This window comes from Haemaphysalis longicornis, unplaced genomic scaffold, assembly GCF_048455015.1.
Source record: "Haemaphysalis longicornis isolate Haplotype H1 unplaced genomic scaffold, Haemaphysalis longicornis Haplotype H1 scaffold_5, whole genome shotgun sequence".
NCBI classification, from domain to species: domain Eukaryota; kingdom Metazoa; phylum Arthropoda; class Arachnida; order Ixodida; family Ixodidae; genus Haemaphysalis; species Haemaphysalis longicornis.
Window position 1 is genome coordinate 56,432,193 of NW_027526385.1, and position 27,383 is coordinate 56,459,575.

The 27,383-nt window shown below is 46.5% G+C and overlaps 1 protein-coding gene and 2 long non-coding RNA genes across 4 annotated transcripts; 2 read left to right on the forward strand and 1 right to left on the reverse strand.

The window, feature by feature from the left end:
- Positions 1-3,736: 3,736 nt before the first annotated feature.
- On the forward strand, positions 3,737-5,806 carry LOC144138241 (uncharacterized). The gene has a single exon (XM_077670429.1). It carries the CDS (start codon positions 3,892-3,894, stop codon positions 5,644-5,646), a length of 1,755 nt encoding a protein of 584 aa, XP_077526555.1. The 5' UTR covers positions 3,737-3,891; the 3' UTR covers positions 5,647-5,806.
- Positions 5,807-7,326: 1,520 nt separating this feature from the next.
- On the reverse strand, positions 7,327-8,927 carry LOC144138245 (uncharacterized). Its single transcript, XR_013315851.1, has 2 exons — positions 8,844-8,927; positions 7,327-7,453 (listed from the first exon to the last, which is right to left on the reverse strand). It is a non-coding gene; the product is annotated as an uncharacterized LOC144138245 (long non-coding RNA).
- An 8,938-nt stretch (positions 8,928-17,865) lies between these two features.
- LOC144138244 (uncharacterized) lies at positions 17,866-21,711 on the forward strand. Of its 2 annotated transcripts, none has more exons than XR_013315849.1 (6): positions 17,866-18,908; positions 19,843-19,926; positions 20,686-20,749; positions 20,850-20,984; positions 21,115-21,210; positions 21,627-21,711. It is a non-coding gene; the product is annotated as an uncharacterized LOC144138244 (long non-coding RNA). The 2 variants fall into 2 exon arrangements; XR_013315850.1 differs by having other exon boundaries at positions 17,866-18,732.
- Positions 21,712-27,383: the final 5,672 nt, after the last annotated feature.

The window sequence follows — 27,383 nt, forward strand, 5'->3', positions numbered from 1 at the left end:
ACAATTGCCACGAGACCTCTCCATTTATCCCAAGAGCTATGCATTAAAACTTCAGATCCCAGTGTGCCAAGGCCACCAATGCATGACAGGGCACTCTCCCACGCATCTAATTTTCCACCCCTGACCCTACACATCCGATGTAGCATTCCTGGAACCCCTCTCTCCCCCTGGTCTATGGCCTGCTCCATCAGCTTAATGCAAAGCCCTACTCAGCACTGTTTGATTATCTGGACGAGACTGGCAGCACTGAAACAATTTAAAATTTAGAATAGCAGAATCTTCAGACTGCTTCATCACACTACGCAGCTCTACTCACACAAACTGAGTGTTCTGGTTTTCCTTTCCCATATTTTATTTCTTTTCTCTTGTCCTCTATCTTGTACCCTGTTATCTATCGGGCCCCTTCTTTACTCCCTTCCAGCAAACCTCTCTCTCCCAGGTTAACATTTTACATATTAGGTCAATTGCACAACAAGCACTGCAGGACTTTGCACAACAAGCACAACAAAGTCCTCATCCCTGCAGGATTAGGACTTTGCACAACAAGCACTGCGTGCAGAAATAGTGTATTTGTGGTATTTTGGCTGCCTCAAAAATGCTGCCACTATAACAGAAAGAGAAAAATTAAGGCTGTTCCACTCAAAGTGAAAGCTGTCGGAAGTGCAGAGCAGTGATTCGCCATAATGGGCTGTGGCGCCATTATCCGCTCCCTGCTACCACCCATCACACTCTTCGCCGCCCTGCCTCACCCCTCTCTTGATGAACGGAGTGGAGGTTTGTACAATGCAATTCAAATTTCCCGCCTTTGCAGTGCTAGCGCATCCCCTGCCTGGAACAGTTCGAGTGGGAGTTTTGTTCTTTTTGTGCTTGCTTTCATCTCCACGTGCCAGCACCTTACTGTGCAGTTTGGAATGCGTCGTTCCTGGCGGCCACTTTTTTCGCTTACTATCGTATAAACCAACCCAATGGGCATTCCTACCTAAATGAACGCGGGGGGCTTCCCGTTATATACACAGATTTTGCCTCAAATGTACCTGCAGTTTTCTTTGCACTAAACCACGGGGAGATATGTGACAAGTGCCAGCGGTTATGACTATATAAGCGAATGATTGACTATAACCGTTCACTATAACCTAAGCGAACAGTTATATAAACGGCTTGTTTTTCGAAGCCTCTGTCACAGGCTATACATGGGTCCGTTACATCGCTGCAGCGCCTGATTCCAGCAGTGGCTAGACACTGTGATGGTGAACGAGCTACAACGGCAAGGTGGGCCCCTAAAGTGCTCTGCACTTAAGGGGGGACGCGGGTCTTAGAATGGTCAAAAATGGCCAAAATATCGATTTTGAGAAAATCCAATTTTTGGAATTATTGTACCTTCAAGCACCTGCCTTCAAAATATCAACGCGAAATTCCATCGGGAAATACTCGAAAATCATGTTTTGAAACGCCTCGAGGGCCACGAAATGCCCCGAATTGGGCAAAAGTTGCTTCAAATTCCCGCGCGCCCCGCGGGCGAAGCAGCCGACCGATCGCCGCCATCTTGGTCTTGTTTTGAAGCTTGTTTCTTTGTGCGCAGTGCCTATTCTGTGGACCAGTCTACAGGATAGTGTTCAGCTTTATTCTGTGGACCAGTCCACAGGATAGTGTTCAGCTTTATTCTGTGGACCAGACCACAGAATAATGTTCAGCTTTATCCTGTGGACTATTTGTGCGGCGCTTGGCGGTGCTGTTCGGCGCGGTCGTGTGTGTCGTGCAACATTTTTTTTTTAGATACTTATTTCAGTTTCGTAACTGCGCCGACTGTGCCTTGCCGGGTGGGCGCTCTGGTCGCAAGTTGGAGGGACTTTAGGCGGCTGCGTTGACGGCGTGCGCCGGTCCGCTGAGCTCTAAGTTGCGGTGTGTAGTTGCGTGTCTGCTCTACAAGTTTCTTCTTTTCGCTTGCGTTTGTCTTTACCCTTGTGCGAGAACTTTGCCTCTTCAGTGCATTCAGTTGTACGACCGCGGACGAAAACGTTTCGTGACTCCGTAAACACGCTGTTTTCTTTCATGTGCTGTCTTGGCGCCCCGACCTACCTCACAGCCGGCTGTACGAGCGGATAATAATAATAGGAATCTTTATTTACAGGAACAGTACATATAATTTCCCAGCCCACTTAAGCAGCTGACGCTTGTGAGATGGCTGAGCACATGCATTGTGCATGGGGCACATGCTTATGTCTTTTACAAAATGAACGAGGAAGAAATCTCTTGCTAAAAAGCTTTTAATAAAACCAAGCAGCCTAATGAAGAAAAACCGAAAAATTCTTAATGCTATCACCGTCGGCAGGCGCGCATGCGTGTTCTGCCCCTTTCGTTTACCGCCGGTGCAACTACACGGTGCTCCTATGCGGTTCGGCCACAGCTCCCATGCTCCAGTTACTTCTGTTGGCACCTACTTCTTTTTAGGGGCCGAGCCGCTTATAAGGGCTGGGGCTGGCATCTCCCGTCGTCGTAATCGTCCTCTCATGTCACGGTGCTACAACACCCGGCCACTCGTTTACGCCTCGCGCTAGAGCGCTTCGTAACGCGTAATTAATATGCAGTGCCCGGAGCTTACGTGGTTACCAATTTTAGAAGAATTGTCTTCTTTCGATGTGTATGATAGTTTTTGACCACCAAAGTTCGGTGAGCGGGTTTTAAACCGACACTGATGTGTTTTAAACCAGCGTCGTAGTCATTCACGTGCCTGTTTGTTCTATATGCAATAAAGAAAAAAAAGCATAGTAAAAAAAAGAAAAACACAGAGACTCTCCTTTACGCCTCGAGCTAGAACGCTTCGTGCTTCGAAGACAAGATACTTTTATAGCAAAGCTGTATACCTCTATCCCCCCCACCCCCCCCCTCCCCGACGGTTTCAACTCCGTTAATCAGAACAGCATTCCCCTTTACGCACAGCAAGCGATGCAGGTAGCGTAATGTCGTCGTCAGGCATTTAGTACACAGCATAACAGAACACACGAAATCAACAAAGACTTCCGAAGCGGCGAGCCCTACGTTCCACACCACGACGACCACGATGCGGCGAAATGCGGCCGAGTTCACGTTCACAAAAATTAGGCGGGCAAAGAAACGTCTTCAATTCCCGATGACATGATGCCGACCGTTTTAACGCTACAGGACGCTCAGTTTGTGCCGTATTTGTCTCACGCGAACTTTGTAATATGTAGTCGCAATGTTTATTATAGAACAACAAGCTTGGCGTGGCTTCAGTTGACTTCGGGGCAGGCTTGCTAAAAAAAATGTTGCAGTACGTTCAAAATCGGCATCAAAAATATGTGTTACTAGGTTCATAGCCTAGGTTTTTTGTAAACCAGATCACAAACCTGTGGACAAACCACGCAGAAAACGCTAAGTGGCCGCACAACCGCGCGCTGAAGAAGCAAGGTTCTCGCACGCGAAAAGAAGAAACTTGTAGAGCAGACACGCATGCACTACACACCGCAACAGCTCAGCGGACCGGCGCACACCGTCAACGCAGCCGCCGACACCGCGCAACACGCGACCGGAGCGCCCGCCCTGGAAGGCGCAGTTACGAAACTGAAATATGTATCTAAAAAAAAAAAAATGTTGCACGACACGACCGCGCCGAACAGCACCGCCAAGCGCCGCCTAAAATGGTCCACAGGATAAAGGTGAACATTATTCTGTGGTCTGGTCCACAGAATAAAGCTGAACACTATCCTGTGGACTGGTCCACAGTATAAAGCTGAACACTATCCTGTGGACTGGTCCACAGAATAGGCACTGCGTTCTCAAAAACTCTGTTATCTGTTATCTCACTCTGTTATCTGTTATCTCTGTTATCTCAGAGAACTCTGTTATCTCAGGCGATTATAAGTGTCTCTGCGCATGTGTCTCTGCCCCTTTCTTTGTCCGTGTCTATTTTGCGCTTTCAGTTTCCATTCGAAAGAGCAGAAAGGCGCGTGCAGTGACAAGCCGCACGAGCGATTTGTAGAAACCGCGCGGGAATGTCGATTTCTAGTCTTACCTGAAACTGTGCGCTTGTTTAGCAGCATTTCCCTAAACAGCCGCAAAATGTCGATGCTCGAGAAGCTGCAGATTCAGGGCATCAGGAGTTTCGGTCCACGAGAGACCGACAGACAGGTGATGACGTTTTTTTCGCCCCTCACGCTGATCTTGGGCAGCAATGGCACCGGCAAGACGACCATCATCGAGTGCCTGCGTAACGCGACCACGGGGGACCTGCCGCCGGGCCAGGGCAAGGTGTTCATCCACGACCCCAAGCTGAATCGCGAGATGGAAGTCAACGCGCAGATCAAGCTCAAGTTCATCGACGTCACGGGCCGCGCCAACGTGTTAACGCGAAGTTTCCTCTTGCAACAAAACAAGGCGAGCGTCAGGTTCAAGACCGTCGACACTGCTCTCGTGCAGTACAACAGCGACGGTTCGAGGACCACGGCCACGCCCAAATGTTTCGACGTGGGCGCTACCGTCATGGAGCTCTTGGGCGTGCCGCGCGCCATTCTGGAGAACGTTATCTTTTATCACCAGTCAGACTCGAACTGGCCGCTGTCCGAGAGCCGCACACTGAAGACCAAGTTCGACAACATATTCGCAGCCACGCAGTACATCAAGACCCTGGAGCAAATTCGCAAGCAGAAGATCGAGTTCGCGAACGGCGCCAAGTCCATGAAGGAGACGCTGAAGTACCTGCGAGCGAACAAGGAGAAGGCGGACAAGTACGAAGAGGAGGTCACCAAGTCTGAGCAACGCCTCGAGGACTGCGCGGAGACGATCCGCGACATTGAGGAGAGCCTGGAACCGCTGCGCGCCGCATGGAGGGCCCTTGAAGACAAACAGGACCAGGAGCGCGGCCTTCAGCAGAAGCTGCGAGCGGAAAAGGAGCAGCTGCAATACACAGAGAACGAGGTGCGCCGAATTACTTCGAACCTTCACTCGGGTGAGCTCCGAGTGAAGATTGACACCGCCAAGAAGGAGCTCAGCGGGCACTTCAAGGACGCTGGAAAGAAGTACATGACGGCTCTGACGGAGATGAACGTCAACATCAGCAGGGACCTGGACATGTACTACCGGGTGCTCAACTTTGCCGTGCTCAAGTACCACGAGGAGAAGATGAAGGACATCAACCGGGTCATCAAGGAGCTCTGGCAGGGCACCTACTGCGTCGACGACATCGACTACATCCAGATCAAGACGGACACAGACGAAAAGGGCCTCGAGAGCTCCCGGCGGACGTACAACTACCGGGTGGTCATGACCAGGGGCACAGTGGAGCAGGACATGCGCGGCCGCTGCAGTGCCGGCCAGAAGGTGCTGGCATCGCTCATCATCCGGCTGGCCCTGGCCGAGACCTTCTGCCAGAAGTGCGGCATCCTGGCGCTGGACGAGCCCACCACCAACCTGGACCGCAGCAACATCCAGGGGCTGGCGCTCTCGCTGGCCAAGATCGTCCAGGACCGCATGCGCCAGCGCAACTTCCAGATGATCGTCATCACGCACGACGAAGAGTTCCTACGGCTTCTGAGCCAGCGCCATGGCTACGCCGAGTACTTCTACAAGGTGGAAAAGTCTGACGATGGCTGCTCGAGGCTGCACAAGTGTCGCTTGAGCACCATTATGTAGCGCCCCACTAATGGCCTACTGCAAGCCCTTGGTGGGACTGTGATAAGTGGAACGACCCAGTTTCACTCTTGCGTTTATCCTAACTTCTTCAGAAGAGGACCTGTACTTTATTTCTTGATTTAAATGTTACGATAATTAAATAAGCACTGCTTTTGCGTAACGGGCTGTTTGTACTGCTGATTGAAAAAAGTATTTTACTTCATAATACTTGTTGTTGGGCGACCTGGTTCATCGTACAAATAGAATTAGGCACAAAAAACCGATGCAGGGCAAAGGAAGAACAGATGGGACTAGCGCTAGTTCACTTCTAGTATCAGGGAATCAAAGTACATGCGCAAAAAGTTCGCAGTTTTTACCATTTCAATGTGTAGGAGGTGACCGCAGTAAATACTTTTACGTTGGCTTTCGGGGTGTTGTTGTTTAGAGGACTTCCCATTTCTGCCGGAGGCAACGGGCCCATAGTTTTACCCAAGTAGCACAGAACATTAGAATAACCCCAGTGGACCACAGACGTCCATCGAACATCCGTTGGACATCCGGTGTCGGACATTTGGACGTCCGTCAGACATCCGCAGAAAGCCAGCGGACGTTTAACAGACGTCCGTGGGATGGTCCGATGCAAAGGAATTGCTCATCCTACGAACATCCGACAGACGTCCCAGCCGGATTTCCCGACATCCGGCGGATGTTCAAAATCGGATATTTCCAAACCGAGATGTACAGGGGACGTCCAGGGGATAACAAAATGCGGATATTGGATGTCCGCCAGACGTCCGCTTCTAGTCCAAAATTTTTCGAATCAGGGGGAACCTGTACTTGCTGGAAGCCTCAGTGCCTTATTGATAACATGCCTTGAAGCACTACTCCAGCTTTAAGAATACTTAATACAAAAGCCCCTTCTGTACCTTGTTTTGGCACAACGCTAATTATAAATGCTTGCACCATGCACTCTGTGGATAGACAACTCCACACCCTATTCATATGTCTTTCCAAGAGCACGAACAGTGATGTTACAGAAGTATAATGCAGTGGAACGTTGCAAGCTTATCGTCACGACTTTTCAATAAGGACTATGCATACACTCCGGGCTTTGCGTCAGCATAAATATGAATAAGTTGTAGTAGGCAGTTACCAACTCGGTGAACAGGATGCTTCAACATGACAGCTCGCAGTGCACACATGGTTCCGCATTGAAAAGCGGTTACGATAATAAGCTCGCAACTTTCCACTGTATTATGCTACTGCAAACATCACTGCTCCCACTCTTGCCAAGAAAAATATGAATAGTGTGTGGAGTTGTCAGCCTACACAGTGCGTGGTACAAGCATTTATAATTAGGGTTTTGTCAAAACAAGCTACAGAAGGGGCTTTTGTATCGAGTATTCTTAAAGCTGGAGCAGTGCTTCAAGGCATGTAATCAATAAAGCGCTGAAATTTACGGCAAGTACAGATTCTCAAGTTTATTATAGAAAACTGAAACCTACACTACTCAGCTTTATGAATCTATACAGAGTATGTTTGGGATATTTCCATTAAATTCGTAAGACAAAACTTCCAGCAATGCACGCTAAAGAACAAACAGCTTGAAAAAGTGAAGTATTTTGCTGAATGAAATAGATCTAGCACACTGCAGATTACATGTTGCAAAGTATGGCATGCAAACTAGATGAAACGAAGTCGCAAAGCTTGAAAATTCTTTATTTAACACTTTATAACCTCCAATGTAAATACAACCTTTCACGTGCTCATCGTGCTTCATGCCAGGAACATCTTGGCTGAAAATTTTCCCCAGCTCCTCGGTCAGCACCTGCAAAACCAAAAGCAACAATTTCATGTTTTTGTCCTATATACGGCTAGATTATTAGACACAAAAAGAATTTTAGCCTGCTTTTGAACTATTTTGGTTGACTCGACTCTACAACTAATGTAGTGGCATGCCAACAAATACCAATCATGTTTGAAGTACTTTTGACTGCACCCTTCAAAAAAATTTTACGAGGCATTGGGGATTCTTTACTGTTGTGGTTTTATGTCGGAACATGCTTCTGTCATCACTTCATGGCGAACTAAATTTTTGACTCTTGAAAACCTCTACAAAGCCAAATGATAGCTGAAACTGGTAGGATTCGCAGTGCTTCGCTAGATGCCCTCGATCTCACTGACAAGCTGTACTGTCTTGTGCACTAGCATAAGCAGTTTGCGGATAGGGTACTGCAGAACAAATGCCTAGCCTAATTTAAAAAAAGAAAAACTGCATTTCTCGGTTGCATCGAGCAAAGCTGTTCTATGCCCGCCGAATATTCTACAATATAAACATACGTTTTCACCAACGCGCTTTGACGGCATCTATCAATTATGAGGTGTGCGCGCCGTAGTGGAGGCCGCCGGATAAATTTTGACCGCCTAGGTATCTTTAACGTGCGCCTAAATGTCGTACACACGGGCGCTTTCTTTTCGCCTCCATCACAAAAGCGGCCGCCGCAGCCGAAAATCGAACCCGCGTGCTTGGGCTCAGCAGCACTATGCCCTAGCCACCGAACCACCGCGGCGGGTATTGACGGATACGTGCGTCTACAAGCGCATACAGCAAGCACGGTTAGTATATTAGTACACGCTTCATGCTCACGTCAGCAAAATGCATTTACTTCGCCGCGTTCGCCGGCATAAGCCACACTATAGGGCACCTCGGCGTAAACACTACGGCCGCGTCCTCTCTTCTAGGGTCGTGGAATCACCCACCTAAAACGCACCGTACGGCTTTTTACACGTTTCGCAACACCGTTCCTACATTTCAACTCAAGGCCAATGCATAACGCATCTCCGCAACGAGCTCACACAGTAAAAATTGTTACAACCCTTTTCGTAAACTTGAGTGGACGTAAAAGTAGCCACTGCGCACACCACGTCGTAGGTAGCGCCGGGCTGAATGCGAACGCCGGCACACTCAACGACTGTGTCTTTCAACGAGAGCACGTGCACGCACCGCTGATAGCTTTACGGAAACGGTATAACTAATTTATCGCGCCTATGATTGCCAAGAAAAGATGATTCCCTGAGCGCGTTGGCACTGTCATTCAAAACGCGCTAAGCCCGTTATGCCTAACTTCGGCACAGCGTACGGCGTTTGCAGTACACGAAAAGCTAAAGACGATTTCCCGCCCCCTCCCCACTCACCGGCACTTATAAAAATGTCTTACCTTTCATTGAGGACGCAAAAAGATGTCTAGAAGAAAGCAGCAGGGTAAGCTAGTTGCTTCGCAACTCGCACACATAAGCGAATGGCTATGGCTTGGCTATACGGCTTGACGTCTTGACGTGGCTTGTCACAGTGTTGGCTTCGCATCGCACAAAAGACAAACAAAATTTAATTATCAGCAAATTAAACAACTGTTTTTATGAAACTTTACGAGATCTGCTGTCCTTTTTTAATTCGAACATAACTATATCATATATCAAGTTGACTCGTTCAGCCCGCATCGAGTGTTTTGTTGCGCGAGGGCTACAACTTTGCTTTCTGAGCTGGCAAATTTTTGCCTCCCGCTGCAGGAAGCAAGAATATAGACAGCATAATTAACTCGGGGCTAATTACGATAAGTTATTAACATGATTGCGGAATATTGCTTCAACCATGCAGACGTACGTCCAGCGGACTTTATTGATGGGACCACAGTAAAGGCCCAACCACATGCACGCGTAAAACCGGCGTACTCGCGCAACGACGTAAACCGGCGTAAGCGCGTAAGGAACCGGCGTACTCCGGCGTACGCCGAATGCATTGGTACGCGCTTGTTACGCCCAAGTCAGAGCGCGCCAGATATCGACGCAAACTTTCAGGCGTACGGTGTTGACGTACACCTCTGGCGGTGATGTTATCGGCAGTCAGGTCGCATAACAAGACAGTGAATTGATAAATAAGCTAACTTCACTATTTATTATGCGATAAAACGAAGTAATTTGTAAAATACGGTGACCAAACAACCGGACAAAACACGCGAAGCAACGAGCAACTATGGGAGCAAGGCAGTTTTACGCCAAATGTAGCGGAAGGGATTCGTTGGTTTTGTGCCTGCCAAGTATGCATACTAATCCTTAACGTTTTTTAATGTCCCGAGAACTGTTTTAGTTGTTTCAGTATTAAATATACGTATATTTGTGAGAATAGGCAATATTTGCTTTATTTGAGTTAAAATGTAGTTGAACTGGTCGCCACAAAGCTGAGTCCGAAGTAGTCGAGCCACACTGCGCGGCGCATTGGTTTACGCGCGCGTTGCGGCGATATGTGGTTACTCGCCCTCTCCGACGTCGTCGGCCGGCGTAACGGCAGCGGCGTATGCCGCCGCAGGCGTACGTCGTTGCGTGAGTACGTCGATTTTACGCGTGCATGTGGTTGGGCCTTAAACGTCCATGCACAAACGTAGCTCGGACGTCCGTCGGAACAAATTGAACGGACGTTCACGTTTCCCAGAAAAATACATCCGAAGTACGTCCGCCAGACGTCGAGCGCGGGACTTGGACGTTCGGCTGTAAAACGGACATCCTACGGATATCTATGGTCCAATGGGACGTTATCTGGAAGTTGCGAAAGTTTAAATAACGTTAAATGTTACGAGGCAATGTTTATGTAACGTTTAAAAAAAACATTCAATGTTTATGTTATGTTAGAAACGTTATTTTTACGTTGAAAACAAACATGTATGTTAACATTTTCAACGTATGTTAACATGTATGTTAACGTTAACGCCCATAGTTTTACCCAAGTAGCACAGAACATTAGAATAACGTTATCTGGAAGTTGCGAAAGTTTAAATAACGTTAAATGTTACGAGGCAATGTTTATGTAACGTTTAAAAAAAACATTCAATGTTTATGTTATGTTAGAAACGTTATTTTTACGTTGAAAACAAACATGTATGTTAACGTTTTGTTCCCAACATTTACTTAACGTTTAGGAAACAACTTAAAACCAATGTTAGAAATACTAATGTTATTACAATGCTCATACTCAACATTAAAGTAATGTAAATATACAAACATTATAATAACGTTCAGGACATGTTCAGGAAACAACTTATCACCAATGTTAGAAATGGTAACGTTATTAAAATGCTCAGGACTCAACATTAAAGTAATGTACAAATTGAAACATTATAATAACGTTCAGGGCATGTTCACGGCAGAACATTAATGGGATGTAAAAATGTAAACATTATTATAATGTTAAGAAGTACCCGCAAAGCAACGTTATAGGTAACATCTTTATTGCAACATTATTACAATGTTCAAGGCATAACGTTGAAGTAATTTTAGAAATTTAACGTTATTAAAATGCTCGAGGTAATACTGTCAGGTAACATAATAAATCTGAACATAAGCATAACATTTATGTTACAACGGCAGGGTGATGTTATGCTTGAAGCATTAGCGAAATGTTCAAACTAATTGCACAATACAACTGGCTTTTACCAAAGTCTTCAGGGGTACAGGGGGTCAAAACAAGTCCTCCCCCCGAAATTTCTCGTGAGGGAAGTGGGAAGGGGGAGGGGGGGGGGGTCATCCAGGACGGGTGATTCGCGCGAACGTGAATCGCACGCGCCAGATAACGCTTCCAGGCTCCAGCACGTACCGGTCGGTTCTTCTGGCTCCCTCTTCACCATTTTGACATATTAAAGGGGGGGGGGGGGGGGGGGGAGGATATTTCGGGTTATTTCCTTATTTCACATATATAGAACTTTGCATCTCGTGCCGTCGGCGTGTCGCCACCGATTCTGCTATCTTTGGCGTGTCTTCCGCGGCCAACTTCTGGCGGCTCAACCCCCCCCCCCCCCCTTCCCCAGCCGATATAAAATCCTGGCTACGCCAATGCTTTTAAAAATCGCAGCCACATTATTTCAGTGCTTGACTGCATTTGGACGCCGCCGGAGATGTGCTGAGACAAATGTTGCAAAAGTGTATGCGTGCGTGTTTATTTTGTGTTATGAGCCCAGCCCAGCCCAGGACATGGGCAAGCCAACGTGTTGAGGAGGGTAAATTACAGCGCCAATCGTGTCATCAGTTGTGGTTTTGGCCGCTGCGAGTCCGCGCGAAACATTTCTCAGGCAAGGCGGCTTTCCCCTCAGTTGCCTTTTGTTCCCTCAGAGGAATAGCTCCGTCTACAACCGGTCCCATTTATGACCAGTCCTATTGTTGCCCACCGCCGCTCCCCTCGTTTTGCAAGGCGTGTATCATGCGGGTGCGCGCGGCGGGTGGGGGCTTGCTCCCCCTCTCAAGACCTGCAGGGGAAGTGCGTCAAAAGCCTGTTCTTGTGTCTTGTATTCTGGCGTGAGGCTGCCTGGTATTTTTCTTTTCTGTCATCTGCACCGAGCGCAAGAAAGAGCGACAGCACAGAGCAGCAGAAGGTGTTTTGCGTCATCGAGAAATACACTTGTTGCCGGGAAACAACGATTTGCAAGTCAAATGCAGGTTACTTCAAATATACACGAAAGCACGCTTTTAACTATTTTCAGTAAGCATCATATGAAGTTAAATTTATTTTAGGAACTGACTAGGAATGATTAGGAATGAATGACTAGGATGAATGAATGAATGAATGAATGAATGAAATAATGAATGAATGACTAGGAATGAATAGGAATAGAAAAAAATGAATAGGAATTGACAGTGTTATGTGTAATTTTTGCATTCCTGTCACGTTTGCACCGCAAATTCTGCGCCATTGAAGCAGAAAACAAAAATGCGAGAGCTGCTTCTTATCAATGCGGCGATCGAATTAACACCCATTGGATGATTTGGTAGATCTGTAACGAACTCACACCTACAGTGAAAGCCAGAGTTGCCCTGCGCATGCAACGCGAAACTGCGACACCTCAGTTTCGCGTTATTTTGTTTCGCATTAGCCATATAAAGTACAACAGCATTGTTATGGTGCATCAGCCACAGAGGAAGAAGACACGAACGCCAGTGCCTAGCCTGCTCGCACGTGTGCTAAATTGTAGCCAAAACAACACGCTGGGCGCGCTCAGATCGACTCTGAGGTGTACATGTATTGAAAAGGAAGAAGCCGAAGCTCTGGCGTTCTTGGTCTGCGCGGAGCCTTCTGTTATGTAAATACGCCTTGTTGGTTGTTGGGTTGTAGGGTTTAACGCGCCGATGCAACGCAGGCGATGAGGCGCGCCGTAGTGAAGGGCTCCGGATTAATTTTGACCACCTGGGGATCTGTAACGTGCGCCTAAATCTCGTACGCACGGGCGTTTTTGCTTTTCGCCTCCATCGGAAAAGCGGCCGCAGCGGCCGGGAATCGAACCAGCGTCCTCGTGCCCAGCAGCACAACGCCTTAGCCACTGAGCCACCAAGGCGGGTGTAAATACGCCTTGTAAATACATCTTCGTTTCACGTCTTCCTCTCTGTAACATTTTGGTGGCGGTTGCTAACCATATATCCATGCTCCTGCCTTGAGCCTATACGAGCGCGTAAGTGCTCACTATCGATGCCCTACGCTCACGCTCGCGCTACAAACGGCTAGCCTCCTGGTTATAAGTTTAGTCGGGAAATCGACTTCATGATGTCGATGGGCGGTGGACCCTAGGTGAAATCAAGCACCGGGACCCTTGCGAAGTATCTAACCAAGCTGTACAGCCTTCCTTTGTAGCCGCATAACTGTATTTCTAGAGTGGATTTCAACTTTTAACAACAAACTGCACTCCGCTGTCGCTCCAATTCCTCCCCATAGCGCTGCGCTGGCGGCACGATTGCTGCCTAAATATTTTGATGTCTGCTGCTGCGGTGTTGTTAATTCACTGCAAAAGCTATAATGTTTGTCAACTGTATTACCTTTGATGAAACTTCATAAAAATATTTAGGCGACGAAATTGAAACTTTGAAAACTTCCCTTTGCGGCAGACGTAATCAATTCGTCAATTTTGATGCAAGCCTTGGTTTATCCGCCGTGTAAAAGCACGCACCACGTCGAAATAAGAGTTACGCGTACAGTTAAACCTGTATGTAAAGAAGTTGATAAAAATTCAAAATTTTCGTTACATGCAGGTTTTCATTATATGCAAGTTTCGATTTAAGGCACCCGTAAATGAAGCTGAAAATAAATCAGAATACTTGACATCAGGGACAGTGAACTCTCCCTTCAAGAATTTATTTCAGAGTGAAAAAAATGCTCTATTTGCGGCTTCTGCTTTTCCACGAAGTTTTTCAGTACACGGCAGTCCAAAGAATCAAGGTCACTTATACCCCTGTATTCGCAAGCGTAACGTAACTATCAATTTTGCCTTTTGACACTCTTCGCTGCTTTAACCAGTTTCAAGGAGCAAACGTTGTGCACTCAAACTTTTTGAGAAGGTGCTAGCTGGGATGCTGTACCGAACGACAACGTTGATCCTACTTGCCTGCGGAGACGGCACCTGACATTGCGAGGTTGTCTTGAAAAGACAAATCTTTTTGCTTTCTAGTAGCAGAACTCATCACCAACGAACCTACACCTCAGAAATCAGTGGAGACGCGCGAATATACTCACCGACAGTTGGGCCTAGCACCTAAGCGACACCACACTCACATTGGAAACACACGGTAGTTTGCAGCGCGGGCAATGTTCGCTAATATAGTGCATATCTCCAGCCAATTTTCAGAAAAAGTGCAAAAAACGATGGCTCATCAGCGTAGCGAATTCGTTACATGAAGGTGTAACTGTTGCCATGCCTTCGTTATATAGAGGTCAGGTCGAAAACGCATCGTTTTCAATGAGGCTGGCAATGGGGATTTGAAAAACTTTGTTAAATCCAGGAATTCGTCACATGGAAGTTAGTTACATCCTGGTTCAAATGTAATTGAAATGACTCCTTTTTTCCCATTTTGTGCCTTGCAGACATTGTGCTAACTCAAAGCCCGAATTCTTCTCACAGGCAAGGGCAAGACGATTAGGAAGTATTCGAGTCCTTATAATCAGCCGAAGCGCAATGTTTAGCCTCCAATTACGCGAACTTCGTTTAAAACCTTGAGTTGCGTTTGTTGTTGAAAAGCTGCGTACCCATATTTTTCCCATCATCGTGTGCGGCGTAAGGACACGAAGCCCTCGAAAAATGGGGAGGGTGAGGGAAGAGGGGGGGGGGGGGATCGAGCCTTTCAGCGCCCACTTTGTTGGCGCCTATGCCATCGAGCTAATTTGAAACGAATCATCCGATCTCAGTGTCTCCCTGTTACTGTTATGACGGGGTCTGGGACATTTCGGTGAAGCACGTTTCGGCGCACGGGCTTTCCGATGCACGGACTTCTCGGTTCAAAGGCATTTCGATGCGAAAACATTTTGAAGAACAGATATGGTTACTCGTAGTGTGCTCCTAACGTGCCACGATGGAAGAAGACAACGACGGTAGAAAACTACGACGAAGCGTTTGAGTACGCAAGCAGTGCACGTGCAGTTTTCTGGAAACAGCGGTAATAAGACAACGCCAGCGGTGCGCTAGCTGTCTCGAGCAGGTCATGTAAAATATATTTGTTGGTACTAGCCACCTACTTCGGTCTGGTTCTTGTATGCCTTATTTGCTTTGAACGTATTGTTGTATTTTGATTTTGGTAAATCATATGTCGTGAATGACTATTTACTGCACTTACTGAATTTTTTTATTATATTAATGCCGCGTTTCAAAAGTTTATCTTACGATTTGTGTTCATTGTTAGGTTTTTCTTTAACACACTTCAAGCAACACCTATTATAAAGCAGATTTATTTTACTCGTTGCGGCTTATTTCCTATTAAGTTGTGGTTCTTTGGGCAGGGGAGAGATTGCTCTAGAGTCACTCAGAAAACATTTTAGAAAACATTAGAAAGAGCAGTTTCTGGCCGTAATATCCCGTAATTTGCGTAATATTCCGTGATTTACTGTGAAATGATATCCTATTATTTCTAGTCGTGATACTATGTAATTTTCGGAGCCGTTTAACGGGGGAGGAAGAAGTGGGGGGGGGGGAGATGGACTCCATGTGCGAAGGCATTCCTGGCGAAGGCATGCTTTATCGGCGATCAGGCGAGAAATTACGTAATCGTGTTCGCTAATAGTGCTCAAGGCTGCAGGGGTAACTCGCTTGTTTAAAGCATACATGTACGAAAAATTCCCCCGCATTTCCCCGAGGGGGAGAATGTGAAAGTGCGAATGCACGGTTGTCGGCCCGCTTGCGGCGCTTGCGCTCGGCCCCCGCAGCCCAACGCCTCGCCGCCTTCTCTTCCATCTCTTCCATCGGGTTTGTAGTATCACGTGTACACCACGCAGTTATCAAGCCGCTATTCGCCCCGAGCTTCGCGATCGCTGCGCCGCCTGTCGCCTCTTCTCCGCGGCGTTTACGGGATTAGCGCTGCGTGCTGATACGTGGTCATGCAGTATTTTGGTTCTCTTTCGCTTCTCTTTGCCTTTCCGTGCACCAAACAACTTGTTATGGTGACGTCTGTAAGCAAATTGCACGTTTAGGGCACTAAAAAAAAAAAAAAAAACAGCTGCATCTTGGTAGAGCGCTCGAACGCCAAAAGAGCTACCCGGGGAGGCGGTTCTGCGCGCTTCTTGGCCGCTCTTGCGGGCGTCGGCGACGGCAGCAACGTACCTTCGAAGACGTCAGCACAAGTGAATTTCATTTATTGTCGCCTCGTTTAGACCTGATATTTGCACCCTAAGAATTTGGTTCGTTTTGCAGCGCAGACAACAAATGCGGCTTTGCTTCGAATATGTACGTCATAGAAAAATATGTTTCGGGGATGTGATAGCCCAATAGCTGACAATAACTTGTGCCTTTTATGGGAATATAAGCCACGCGAAAATGTTAAGTATACTCAAACGCTGTGCGTTGTTAACTATGTGCCCACCAAGGTATACGTTAATGAAACCACGGAAACATGAATGATTTGCGAGTCAGGAATAAATAGAATAGTGGTACGGGAATGAAAAAAAAAAAACTGTGGAGCTTCGGAAATGCTAAATACATTTGTTTAATAAAGGAATTATTCACCAGAACAACTAGGTGCGAAATGCACTGATATTTCGCAAGATATGCGGGGGGGGGGGGGAGGGGTAAGGGAGGGGGACGCTCAACTATCGTTGTTTACAAATGCGGAGCGAAATAATCGAATGAACGTTTTAGTAATCACACACACATCCTGCGTGTTCAGTTTCCATTTGTTTTTCGCCTTCAGCGAACGGCTGACCATTTGGCGGACGGATTTTTTTAAGAATACAGGGTAGGCAGTTCACAAGCGATACAGGGTGTCGTTGGAAGAGTTGATTTATTGATTGTAGGGTTTAACGCACCGACGCAACGGAGGCGATGAGGCGCGCCGTAGTGGAGGGCTCCGGATTAATTTTGACCACCTGGAGTTCCTTAACGTGCGCCAAAATCTCGCACACGCGGGCTCGTTGGAAGAGTGTGGTATCTGATGAGGCCCTGATTTCGGTTTATGTTAGATCTGTAGTCTCCCTGTGTCGTATGACGATGTTTCGAAGAGTTTAGTCACGGACGCGGATTACTCTATAGGCCCGCCTGCGCGCTTCTCGTGGAGGATAAATGTAACATTATCTGCGAGCGCTCACCTCGCGACAAGACGACCCATCATTAAATTTGGCGTCGCGTGCTGACTCCCGAGTATAATTTTACATTATCCATCGTACTTATTTCGTAGAATGTTTGTGAAATTTATGCCGCATTGGCTTGTCCAGGGTACTGATCAATTTCTGATATGTGATATTGGCAAGCGTAACTTGCGTGCTGTCAGGCATGAGTGCTCCGCTTGATTATGTAAGCGCACAAAGCCGATTTACATCATAGTGTATGGCCGCAACATGACCATCGGAGGAAACACTGTTTACGGAGACACTGCCACTAAATTTCAGGGCAGCGGAATTGCAATCAGCTGCTTGCATATGCCGGATTCGGGATTCGGGACGCTGGCCTATGACACACACCTGGCACTCATACAGACTGTTTGTACAACTCTAAGATGGCGTCATAAACGTTTATACTCTCCGAAACACACCACGCTTGCAAACAGAGTGCCTGATTTACATTATTCGGTATTTAGAACGCTTACAAACGGTAAATCGCAGCCTTGAACGAGCCCCAAAAGCAACGGCGACAGTGGGTAGCGGGCCGGGGACTCCCGCGGCTGCTTTCGAAACGGGCCGCTAGGGGGATTTCAGTGGCGCCCCTACAGGCCGCGCTCGAGGCGTATAACGCCGCTGAGTCGCCAACGCACGCCGCTGACGACGTAGTTTGAATGCGTTAAAGATATAAGGCGCGTCTAACACTGATATCACCGTCGCGGCCGTGGCTTGGTCGGTAGCGCGTCGCGCTGCGGCCCGCAAAGTCCTCGGATCGAAACCTGGCGCCGGATGCTGTTTTTTCTTTAAAGAGCACTGCGGACGCCGCCGCCGACGCTGGCGGTGGATGGTTTGGGGTCGCTTATAAAGTGCATTCGCACTAAAAAAAAACCCCTTTTTTGTAGTTATGTGACCACACAGTTATTCCGTACGCACCAGCCGGACTGATTAAGTTGCCCACAATTCTTTTTTCATCGAAGCATGATATTTCTGACTAGTGAATCAAAATGTTTAAGTTCTAGTTTACAAAAAAAATGCCACTGGTGTTTTTTTACAAATTTTCTCCCTACACCACTCGTATTTCATGTTTGGTTATGAAGCGTTCCTTGATCCAGGCATCACGATCAGTCTCGTTCAAAGTCAATCTTGTTCGCGAGTCCTCTTCATTCTGTTCGTTGAGACGAGCAGGTAAGGCTGTCTTCACTTTGCGATGTAAAAGGCGAACTTCGCGGCGCTGTCCCCAAGGGCGGGTGGAGAAGTTTCCCGTCGTATTGTGCGACGTTCCTTTGTGTAGCATCCCCCCACGGCTTTTTGTTCATTCAGACAGGTTTCAGCCGCAGACAGCGGCTGCGGAAAGTTGCTTGGAGATCCACTGCCTTCTCGCCCCATATGAGAGGGAAAGAAAAAAGGGCAAGGGCTCAAGGGGTCTTTTCTCGCCACTGCCGTGCGCACCCAGCTCCAGTCGTTACACCGGATCGTTTACCTGGAACACTGCAGTTGTAGACGTAAGTATATGCGCAAGCGCATGCTTGTTCAGTCGTAGCCTGTTCGATGGTGTTATATCTTTCTCCGTGGTCTGTCCAACCGAGACCCGTTTATCGCTGGATATTCAAAACGAAGCGCCAGAGGCGGCGTTTGGGCAATGTGAGCGACATACAAGGAAGGTGTGCAGGAGCAACTCGTGAGTATTTTCTTGCTCACTTGCGACGAACAACGCGATTTCTGTCGCGGCGACAAATTGGCCGAGACCGAACGACAAAACGGATCGCCGGGCGGCAAAAGTTTCCGAAATCGCGTCTCATCGTCGCAAGTGTGAACGGGCCTTTGAACTATATAGTAGGCAGTATTGATGGAATAATCGATGTTACGGGTAAGTTGCAAGAAACGATTTTTGTTCGTTGCATGGAAACGATTTTTGCGCGCTTTGTGCAAAGCAAAGTGAATTCGGATAACTAATCTCGCCCACACTCGAATGATCTTCACTTCAGCCGGTCAAGTGAGGTAGCGGCTTGGGCACGCGAAACAAAATAATGTGCGTGTCACATTAATTCGCTGTGCGAATTTTGAAAAAAAAAGCATTACATTTGCCCCTAATTGCCTGGCGATGCGATAATTATGTTGGGAACGTCGGAGTTCCTTAACGCGAAAAAAAAAAAAAAAGGGGGGGGGGGTGCAGCCAGTGCAGCTACTTCGGAATGTAGTCGATACAAATGCAAACGAACAGGTCAGAACGCACCCCTTGGTAGCCTATTTTGCCGCTGGTTAACTTAGACGGTATGACGGTGTACCTATCGCAAAAAGTTCGTCAGACTTCTGGGATATATTGTTAAAAGCTGCAAACCTGAGCCTTTTGTCGTAGCTTTCTTCGCTGGCGAGTAAGCAATCAGACAACCTGCGTGACTATATAGCCAACTTTGTTAGAAAGGGGCACTTTGAGGGCTGAAGGTGTCACAGAGGGTGGGAAAAAGTGCGCTGTTCGAGTACATGCGTTCGTTTTCGACTTACATTTTTGAAATGCATTAAAGCAGCATAGCGCGTTCTTGAGTTGTGAGAAATGCACCCCAAAAGGCTGGTAAATAGCAGCTGGTAAAGAGTCGAAGTCACTTTCATTGCAGGCTATGGTTTTCAAGATACCCTCAAACCGGGAAAGCCGCGGAGTTCATCGACGATGAGTGCCAATCCCGAGACCATAGAAACTGGTAAGTAAATATTGTGTAAATGGCTAGCGGGTTTAGCGAATCAAAATGGAAAAGCGAATTCAATCGATAACGCACAGCACAACAGGAGCTGGAATGACCAGGGCAGGTGCCACTTTCAACTAAGCCGATAAAGATCCGAAGGGGGGAATTGGGGTTAAGAGGTGTGGGAGGTACTTGGTCATGCTAGCGATCACCCACTCCCTCTAAAGGGAACCGTTCCGCCCAAAAGAGGTCACTCTGGATACAGAATTTTGCCTACTGCGCGTACTTTATCAGAAGTTTGAAACCAACACGCTTTCATTGGGGGCGCATTGATCATGCACAGCCGTCGTTCGCCGAAATAAAACCGACATGCTTCGAGCAAAAAGGCTAGTTCTAGTACTGTTCATCGGTGGTGCGGTTTCGAACAGCTTGAATCAAAGGCTTTTACAGCCGTGGTTCCAGGTGCTCTTCCCAACTTTTGAAAAATCCTGTAAAGGCTCAGCAGTGATGAATAACAGGGTGCGTTTCATATGACGCGGTAACAACGCCGAGCGTGAAAAAAACAAAAACCATGGTTAAAGTGAACGCTACCAAATTTAGTGGCTGTAATGATACACATGGCTTTGACTGAAAAACAGAACCTTCCTGCATTCGTGCAAAAAAAAAAAAAAAAAAAAGAAGAATGCCCGGGTTGTTGTAAAATGCTCAAATTCTTCCTCTTTTCTTCCCCTAGCCTGTTCCAAGCATGTATTAAACATGTCACACAACTCTTTTCAGTGCTGAGAAAGACTAGGATCGAAGTTGTTCGTTTATGAGTTCCCACTTTGGTTCCCTTTATTACGTAAGTAAACTTGGACCATTATACACATTCGTGTTTAATGAGTGTTTCTTTTGTGTGAACCATCTGTAATACCTCTGTAGCACTTTGTGTTCTTTTTTAGGTGAAAGATCTGCCGGACTGGAGGAGCAAACGTCGCTTCTACAACCAAGCGAATTTTCAGATGGGTTGTTTCGACTGGGGTAGCGGTCATCTATATACAGTTGGACAGGAAGAAAAGAAGAAAAAGGTCCGAGAGGTTAGTATCCGTTCCCGAATAGTATTTGGTGAGTGTAGAAAATTTCTGAGAGCGTATTTTGATTTGTTTTAGTAGTTCAATTTATGAACTGCTATGCAGCCCATAACTAGTCGCGCCCTATGCTTTCCAGCTGCTGCTGGTGTGACGCAGGTCACAGTCGATAGCGGGCCACATGATTGGTGACTGGATCCACTTTGCGAATATTGGGCTTACAGGAACCCACAAGGTAAGCAATAAACTAATATTCTCAAAATTTAATAGTGCATTTATATTTAAATGATTTTCATCCTAATCTCTGCCTAATAAAAATACACGAACCATGCAGAAGACACAACACTCCGCTAGCGAGCGACTTTGACGAATAGTCACTAACCTGTATAGGTTACTGACTAAGGAGATTCAAGTTGGGAGTCAGGTGACCCAAAATATTGTGCGCTTGCTTTCTTCTGGTCATATGGTTAGCACGAGTTGCTGCGTAGCTGCTTGTTCAGTTACTCTCCTTTTAGTGCGTGCGTGTGTGCATGTGCGTGTGTGTGCGTGTGTGCGCTCGTTAACTAAACAAATCCTTAGGCGGCGACTACTTTTTCGCGCAAAAACCGCCGCAGCGGACTGAAGTAGGAATTGTTTGCTTTTTCCACACAGACGCAGCCAGCCCCTGGATGGAGCCTCCTCTCCTGCACAGCAGCAGCAATGGAATGTTAAATAAAAAAAAAGTTGTAACCATGCAAAAATAAAATAAAATTTTATTTGAAATATCACTTTTCCCTGTTATTTTGAAAACGCTTTAAAATATATCGTAACCGGCAAACGTGGATAACAGAAACAATGCTCCACGATACACATTCCACACGTTTGGCAAAACGTCACTGTAACGTTCCTGGTCCACATTCTGAAAAGGTTTTCTAACGTTAAAATATTGTTTCAAGCGTGTTTTCTGCAACGTTAAGTAAATGTAAATCCAACATAATTACTATGTTGTCGAAATGCTTCCTCACAGTTCCAATAATGTTTGACGAAACGTTACTGTAACGTTTTTTAGTTGTTCTTAAATGTTTTTGTAGGGTGCTTCTGCAACGTTAGGTAAACGTAACTCCAAAAGTATTTATATGTTGTAGGAATGCTTTCTTACTGTTCGCATAACGTTTGGCGAAATGTGATGTAACGTTTTACATTGTTTTTAAACGTTTTTTGAACGTTATTAGCTTGTTCGCTGCAACGTTAGGGAAATGTAACACTAACATTAATAATATGTTGTAAAAATGTTTTGTGGACGTTTAAAAAATGTTTGACAAAACATTACTGTAACGTTTTTGATAACATTAGTTAAACATTAAAAAAAATGACATTAAGAACATTGCTCTAACGTTAGCACCAAACAAAAAAAATACGTTCTTCTAATGTTTTGGTGCTACTTGGGTATGGGCTTGGTCTAAAAAACACGTTCGCTACATCATTCAACAGCAACTTTGAAAATAAATGATATTTCTGCAGCTGTTCAGGCATCTGAAGAACTGTACCATAGGTGTAATGCGAAACTGTTATGCTACCCTTCAGGGGCTAATGTATTAATATATGCAGCCAGCGAACAACATGCAACACAAGTGTGGTAACATGAACCTGAAGGCACACACTTGCTACTGAATTCTGTAATCATTAATCCACATGAACTTTTACTCAGAATTATCATTAGCAGTCGTAGCACTCTTTGAAAATTCATTCGTTAATGTTTGTTCACCAAATTCTAGAAATTTAGCACCCAAGTTCGTTGGTTCCTGTGTGTTTTCGCTTGTCGCGGACAGTTATTTAGGACAGCACAAACTTGGTAACAAAATCTGGTGAGTTCACCGGGCACTGGTTTTTGTGTGCTGGTAATGTGGTAAAAACATTGTAATGAGGGCTCTTTACCTTTACGCTAATTAATTGCTTTGCTTTACACTCCTAAGCAACTGAGGGCCCTCACCCGCCGCGGTGGCTCAGTGGCTAAGGCGTTGCGCTGCTGAGCACGAGGTCGCGGGTTCGATTCCCGGTCGCGGCGGCCGCTTTTCTGATGGAGGCGAAAAGCAAAAACGCCCGTGTGTGTACGAGATTTCGGCACACGTTAAAGATCCCCAGGTGGTCGAAATTAATCCGGAGCCCTCCACTACGACGTGCCTCATCGCCTGCATTGCGTCGGCGCGTTAAACCCCACAATCAATCAATCAACTGAGGGCCCTCCCTGACAGGCACTGAAGGTTTGCTCACGACTAGCACGCGACTGAAAGCTCCTCGTTGGGCAATGTAGCAATTTGGGCGAGCAGGTGTTGTTGATTCAGCTTCTATCACAGCGCAACCATATCGGTACACTGGCAACAAAATGACACACAGGCCCATGTCCGAGTGTGTTCCCAAGTGTTTAGATAACGATTGAAACTGGCGATATGTCGACAACTGGCACTTTTGTAATACGGAATCCTTTGGGTAAGCCCGAACCCACAAATTTTTCGTGCGTAAGACCTTCAGAAATTTTGTTTCGCTTATATTAAAATCAAAAAGCACTGTCAGTTCACTTGTGAAAGCAACATTTTTCAGTGCATGTATGCAACTTCATTCGTCATACGTGATAAGCCATAAATACCGCATTTCATAGAAATAAGAATGCCAAGTAATTTTGAGAAAAATACACAGAAATGAAGAGTATAATGGGTGTGTGTATATTGTTTTGAAATATAATTCATCTGCACGTTGTGTGGAACAGGAGGCGATGGTAGTACCCTGTAGCGATGGTTGTTCCAACTTCCAACAAGCGGGAGTCGTGCCAACTTCGCGCCTTGAACGAGTCGTTCTTCTTTTCTTCAGCGCACATAGTTCACACTTTGGGGAATGGCCAGGAATTGTGAGCTTTGAGGGGTGATGTTCCCTTTTTAACAAAATTCACAAAACTATAAACTGGATGCGTAAATGGTGTAGAGGGGTGTGTGCTGTGTGACACCTGAACCTGATTGCACGCGAATAAAATAGGTGTACACCGGTGTTGTGGAGTTGTCGCCAGAGAACTTCATGGGCCTTGATTTTAAGGCCCCGGGTCGAGCCTGGTTTATGAAGCCCAATTCTGACCCAGGCCCGTGCGTCTATAAGTGAGGCCAGCCTGGGCTCGGCCCGGGCCCAGCCATTTATTCCTAAGCCTAGGGAGGGACCGCGTTTGCGTGAACGGGCCTGGGTTTAGACGCTGGAGGTAATCTGTTTATTATGTTTGGTTGAGCTCCCTTCGTAGCGAGCAATCAGACAGAGCATCTAGTGGGTACAGCACTCGTGAGTTGAGACGTGAAAATCTGCAGTTAATTAAGCAGTGCTTGTACTTTAGCTTCCGGCTCCTTTAGTTCCCATCGCATCAGTGGAACAATCGTGTGTATTCTTGCATCACAGCCGCCATCACCTTTGTTTACCAGAGTCTCGGAGAGATAGCGTGGTTGTCTCGGGTAGAAGTTGCTGAGATGTTTAATGTCGTGTTTCAATGTACGAGTACTTTACGTGCATTGAAATGTGTTGCCTGCAGTGGTTCTCCGTGCTGCTGTTTCTCTAGCACGCGAGTTCGATTCCCGGCCGCGGCAGCCGCATTTCAATGGGTGCGACATGTGAAACACAGGTGTACATATACATAACTGCAGAGCTCCAGGTTGTCTGAGTTAATCTCTTCTCCGCTGCGGCATACCTTGTAATCATATTTTTGGTATGTTATACCCAAAATAAAAAATCTTGATGCTGTATGCAAAATTTAAATAAAAAAAGGGTTCAATGACTATCAGACCTAGCAAAAAACATCTTTAAAATAATGTGCACAACTAACGTCAAGAAGCGTGGGGAAGTAAACTCAAAAATTATCTTTAATCCTCTTTGCTACACTTCATGTCAGACCGAAAACTTTAAGCCCGAGCCTGGCTCGGGCCCACCAAAGAAATGCTTCGGGCCAGCCAGCGCGGCCCGCAGCTTTCAGGTCAGCCTGGGCTCATGCAGTCCTCCAGTGACCACTCCGGAATTGGAATGACTCCGGATTCATTCCAACCTTTTCAAGATGCTGGAATGGAATGGGAATGGAATTAAGTTCCTCTTGCCCTAAATGGACTGGTGATTTTCAGACGATGGTGTTACCATCGCTGGTGCTAAGGTTGCATTTTAGACTCTTGTTCCTACTCCAAATTCAGCCACACATCCAAGAAGCGAGCTTCGGATGTGTTGCTGAGCTTTCTACCTCCACGCTCTGCTACAGTAATGAGCAGCTGGGATGTATGATTGCATTAGACATCATATACGACAATGCAGAAGACACAGCTGCCAAAGGGCGCTTGTTTCTAACAGTTCCGGCTCTAGCAGCGCCCCTGTTTGCGAGTGTTTTGACAGCTCTCAGTAATGTGACGCTGCGCTTTGCTTTGATCCGAATGTGCATGCCCTCTCCTCCATTTGTGCCAAACTTGTTCGTAGTTTGGTTACTGCGTTTCTGTGCACGTGGCCTTTGCGCCTAATTTACTGAAGCCTTAGTCGTCAGCTTGAGAGATGGAGCATCGCCACTATTTGGGTAGGAAGGCCTCATTTCAAAGTTATGATAAAGTCCTGATTAGGGATGGGCGAATAGTGAATTTGAGGTTTGAAGCAAATTCGAAGCGAATAACATGACCTGATAGAATAATTTCGAATCGAATACTATACATATACAGTTCGAATAGTACACATCACAAATTACAAAGGAAAATTAGCGAATTGTGACCCAACTAAGAATTGAATTCACGGAGGCACAGCATTTTGTGAAACTTTTACGGGTTGAGTACTATGTATTCAGAAATTACATGCACAGCTTTCCTTTACTGTATTCACAAGTTTTTTTGTAGAAATACTAGTTGCTCCACATGCTACGGGAGAAGCAGCTCCCGCTGGCTGCTGACGACAGCGCAGTTAGTAGTCGCCAAAATAAAAAAGTCACGCGCCGTTGGTTCCAGAGTTTTTAGCGCTATCAAGAAACTCCGTTAAAAATATTCGCTCCAATCCACGCTATGAAGGGTGGTTGGAAAGCAAAGCTGTAAAGACGCCCGCAACAACTGACCGTGTGACGTCACTTGATTTCACATACGTCGCTCGATCTACAAAGAATGAAACCAGAGATTCTGCCAGCCGTCACCTGGGATTCGCGCCAAAAAGCGCCCACCCCCTCCCCAGCTGCTGAATCAAAACCAGTGTCTGTCTCCCTGTCAAAGTCACTGTCAAAGTCAGTGTCTGTGTGGACGTAGCTTAGTCGCAAAGACGACTGGCTCTCGCTCCGCTTCTCTTAGTGCCCAGGTTTGATCCCTGGCAGTGCCAGTAGTTTGGAGTCTCTTGTGGAGCACACGACGAAACCGTTGGCTGGTAGAGGTAGAAAGCTTTGCCTTCTAAAAAGTGTAATGTAGCCACTAGTGTCTGTGTCCGTGGATAAACAAAGTGCAAATTACAGGCTGCCATATTTAACAGTGTTCCGCTAATTCTGTATCGAATCGGCAGTACAGTTCCACTGGCTTGGTGCCATTATGTTGGCAGCAGTGTCGTTTCAGTGCCATATTTGAATGGATAGTGTGATGGCGGCCAAGAGCTCGTCGCACCTCTGGGCAGCACAGCAATTAACTTGGCACTGATGGTAGAAATGTCCACATTGGTGAGGTCTTGTGTCAAGCCTGGGATGATATCTCGGAAGGCTTGACCAAAAATCTTGGCTTTGGCTGCCTAACCGGGAGCGTCGAATAATTCGAAAATATCAAACACCAGCATACGGATCGAAGCGAATAACGAATACAGAGAAATTCGATCAAATATTCGACAACACCGAATACTCGCTTATCCCTGGTCCTGATGCATATAGGTTGCTCGTTCGTAGAAACAAATTGCCTGGCCATACTTTTTATTTTGTTAGGGCTCCTGTCACGATATGGTTCTGTCACCTTAAGTGTTATATGGCGCGTAAGTCTTTAGGACAGCTGACCTGAGTGTTTTAGACCTAACAAATATAGCAGCCCCATGCTTAATATCAGCAAATCCGATTATGCATTTGTTCAATTTGTTGCGTTATGTGGAAAAAAAGCCGAGGGCTTAAGTCGGGTCGGAAAACGCCCACTAAAGGCTCCAGGCATACCTTTACACACGCATAAAGTGAAAGGGTTATAAATAATTTCCTGTGTTGAACGGATTGTGCTGAGGTAATGCCAGAGCAATAAGCAAGCGAAATAGAGGTCAACGTGGAAGCGATGGCGACTTTCCTACGGTGACTGCAAAACTGTCACTGGTACGTGTTTCGTGACGCTGCCTTGCTGTCTCTTGCGTTGGTATAGAAAATTACTTCCCAAATGCTTTAAATCCTCTTGAAATCATTCAAGTGAGCATTTAAAGTGCGTGTAGATGTGAGAA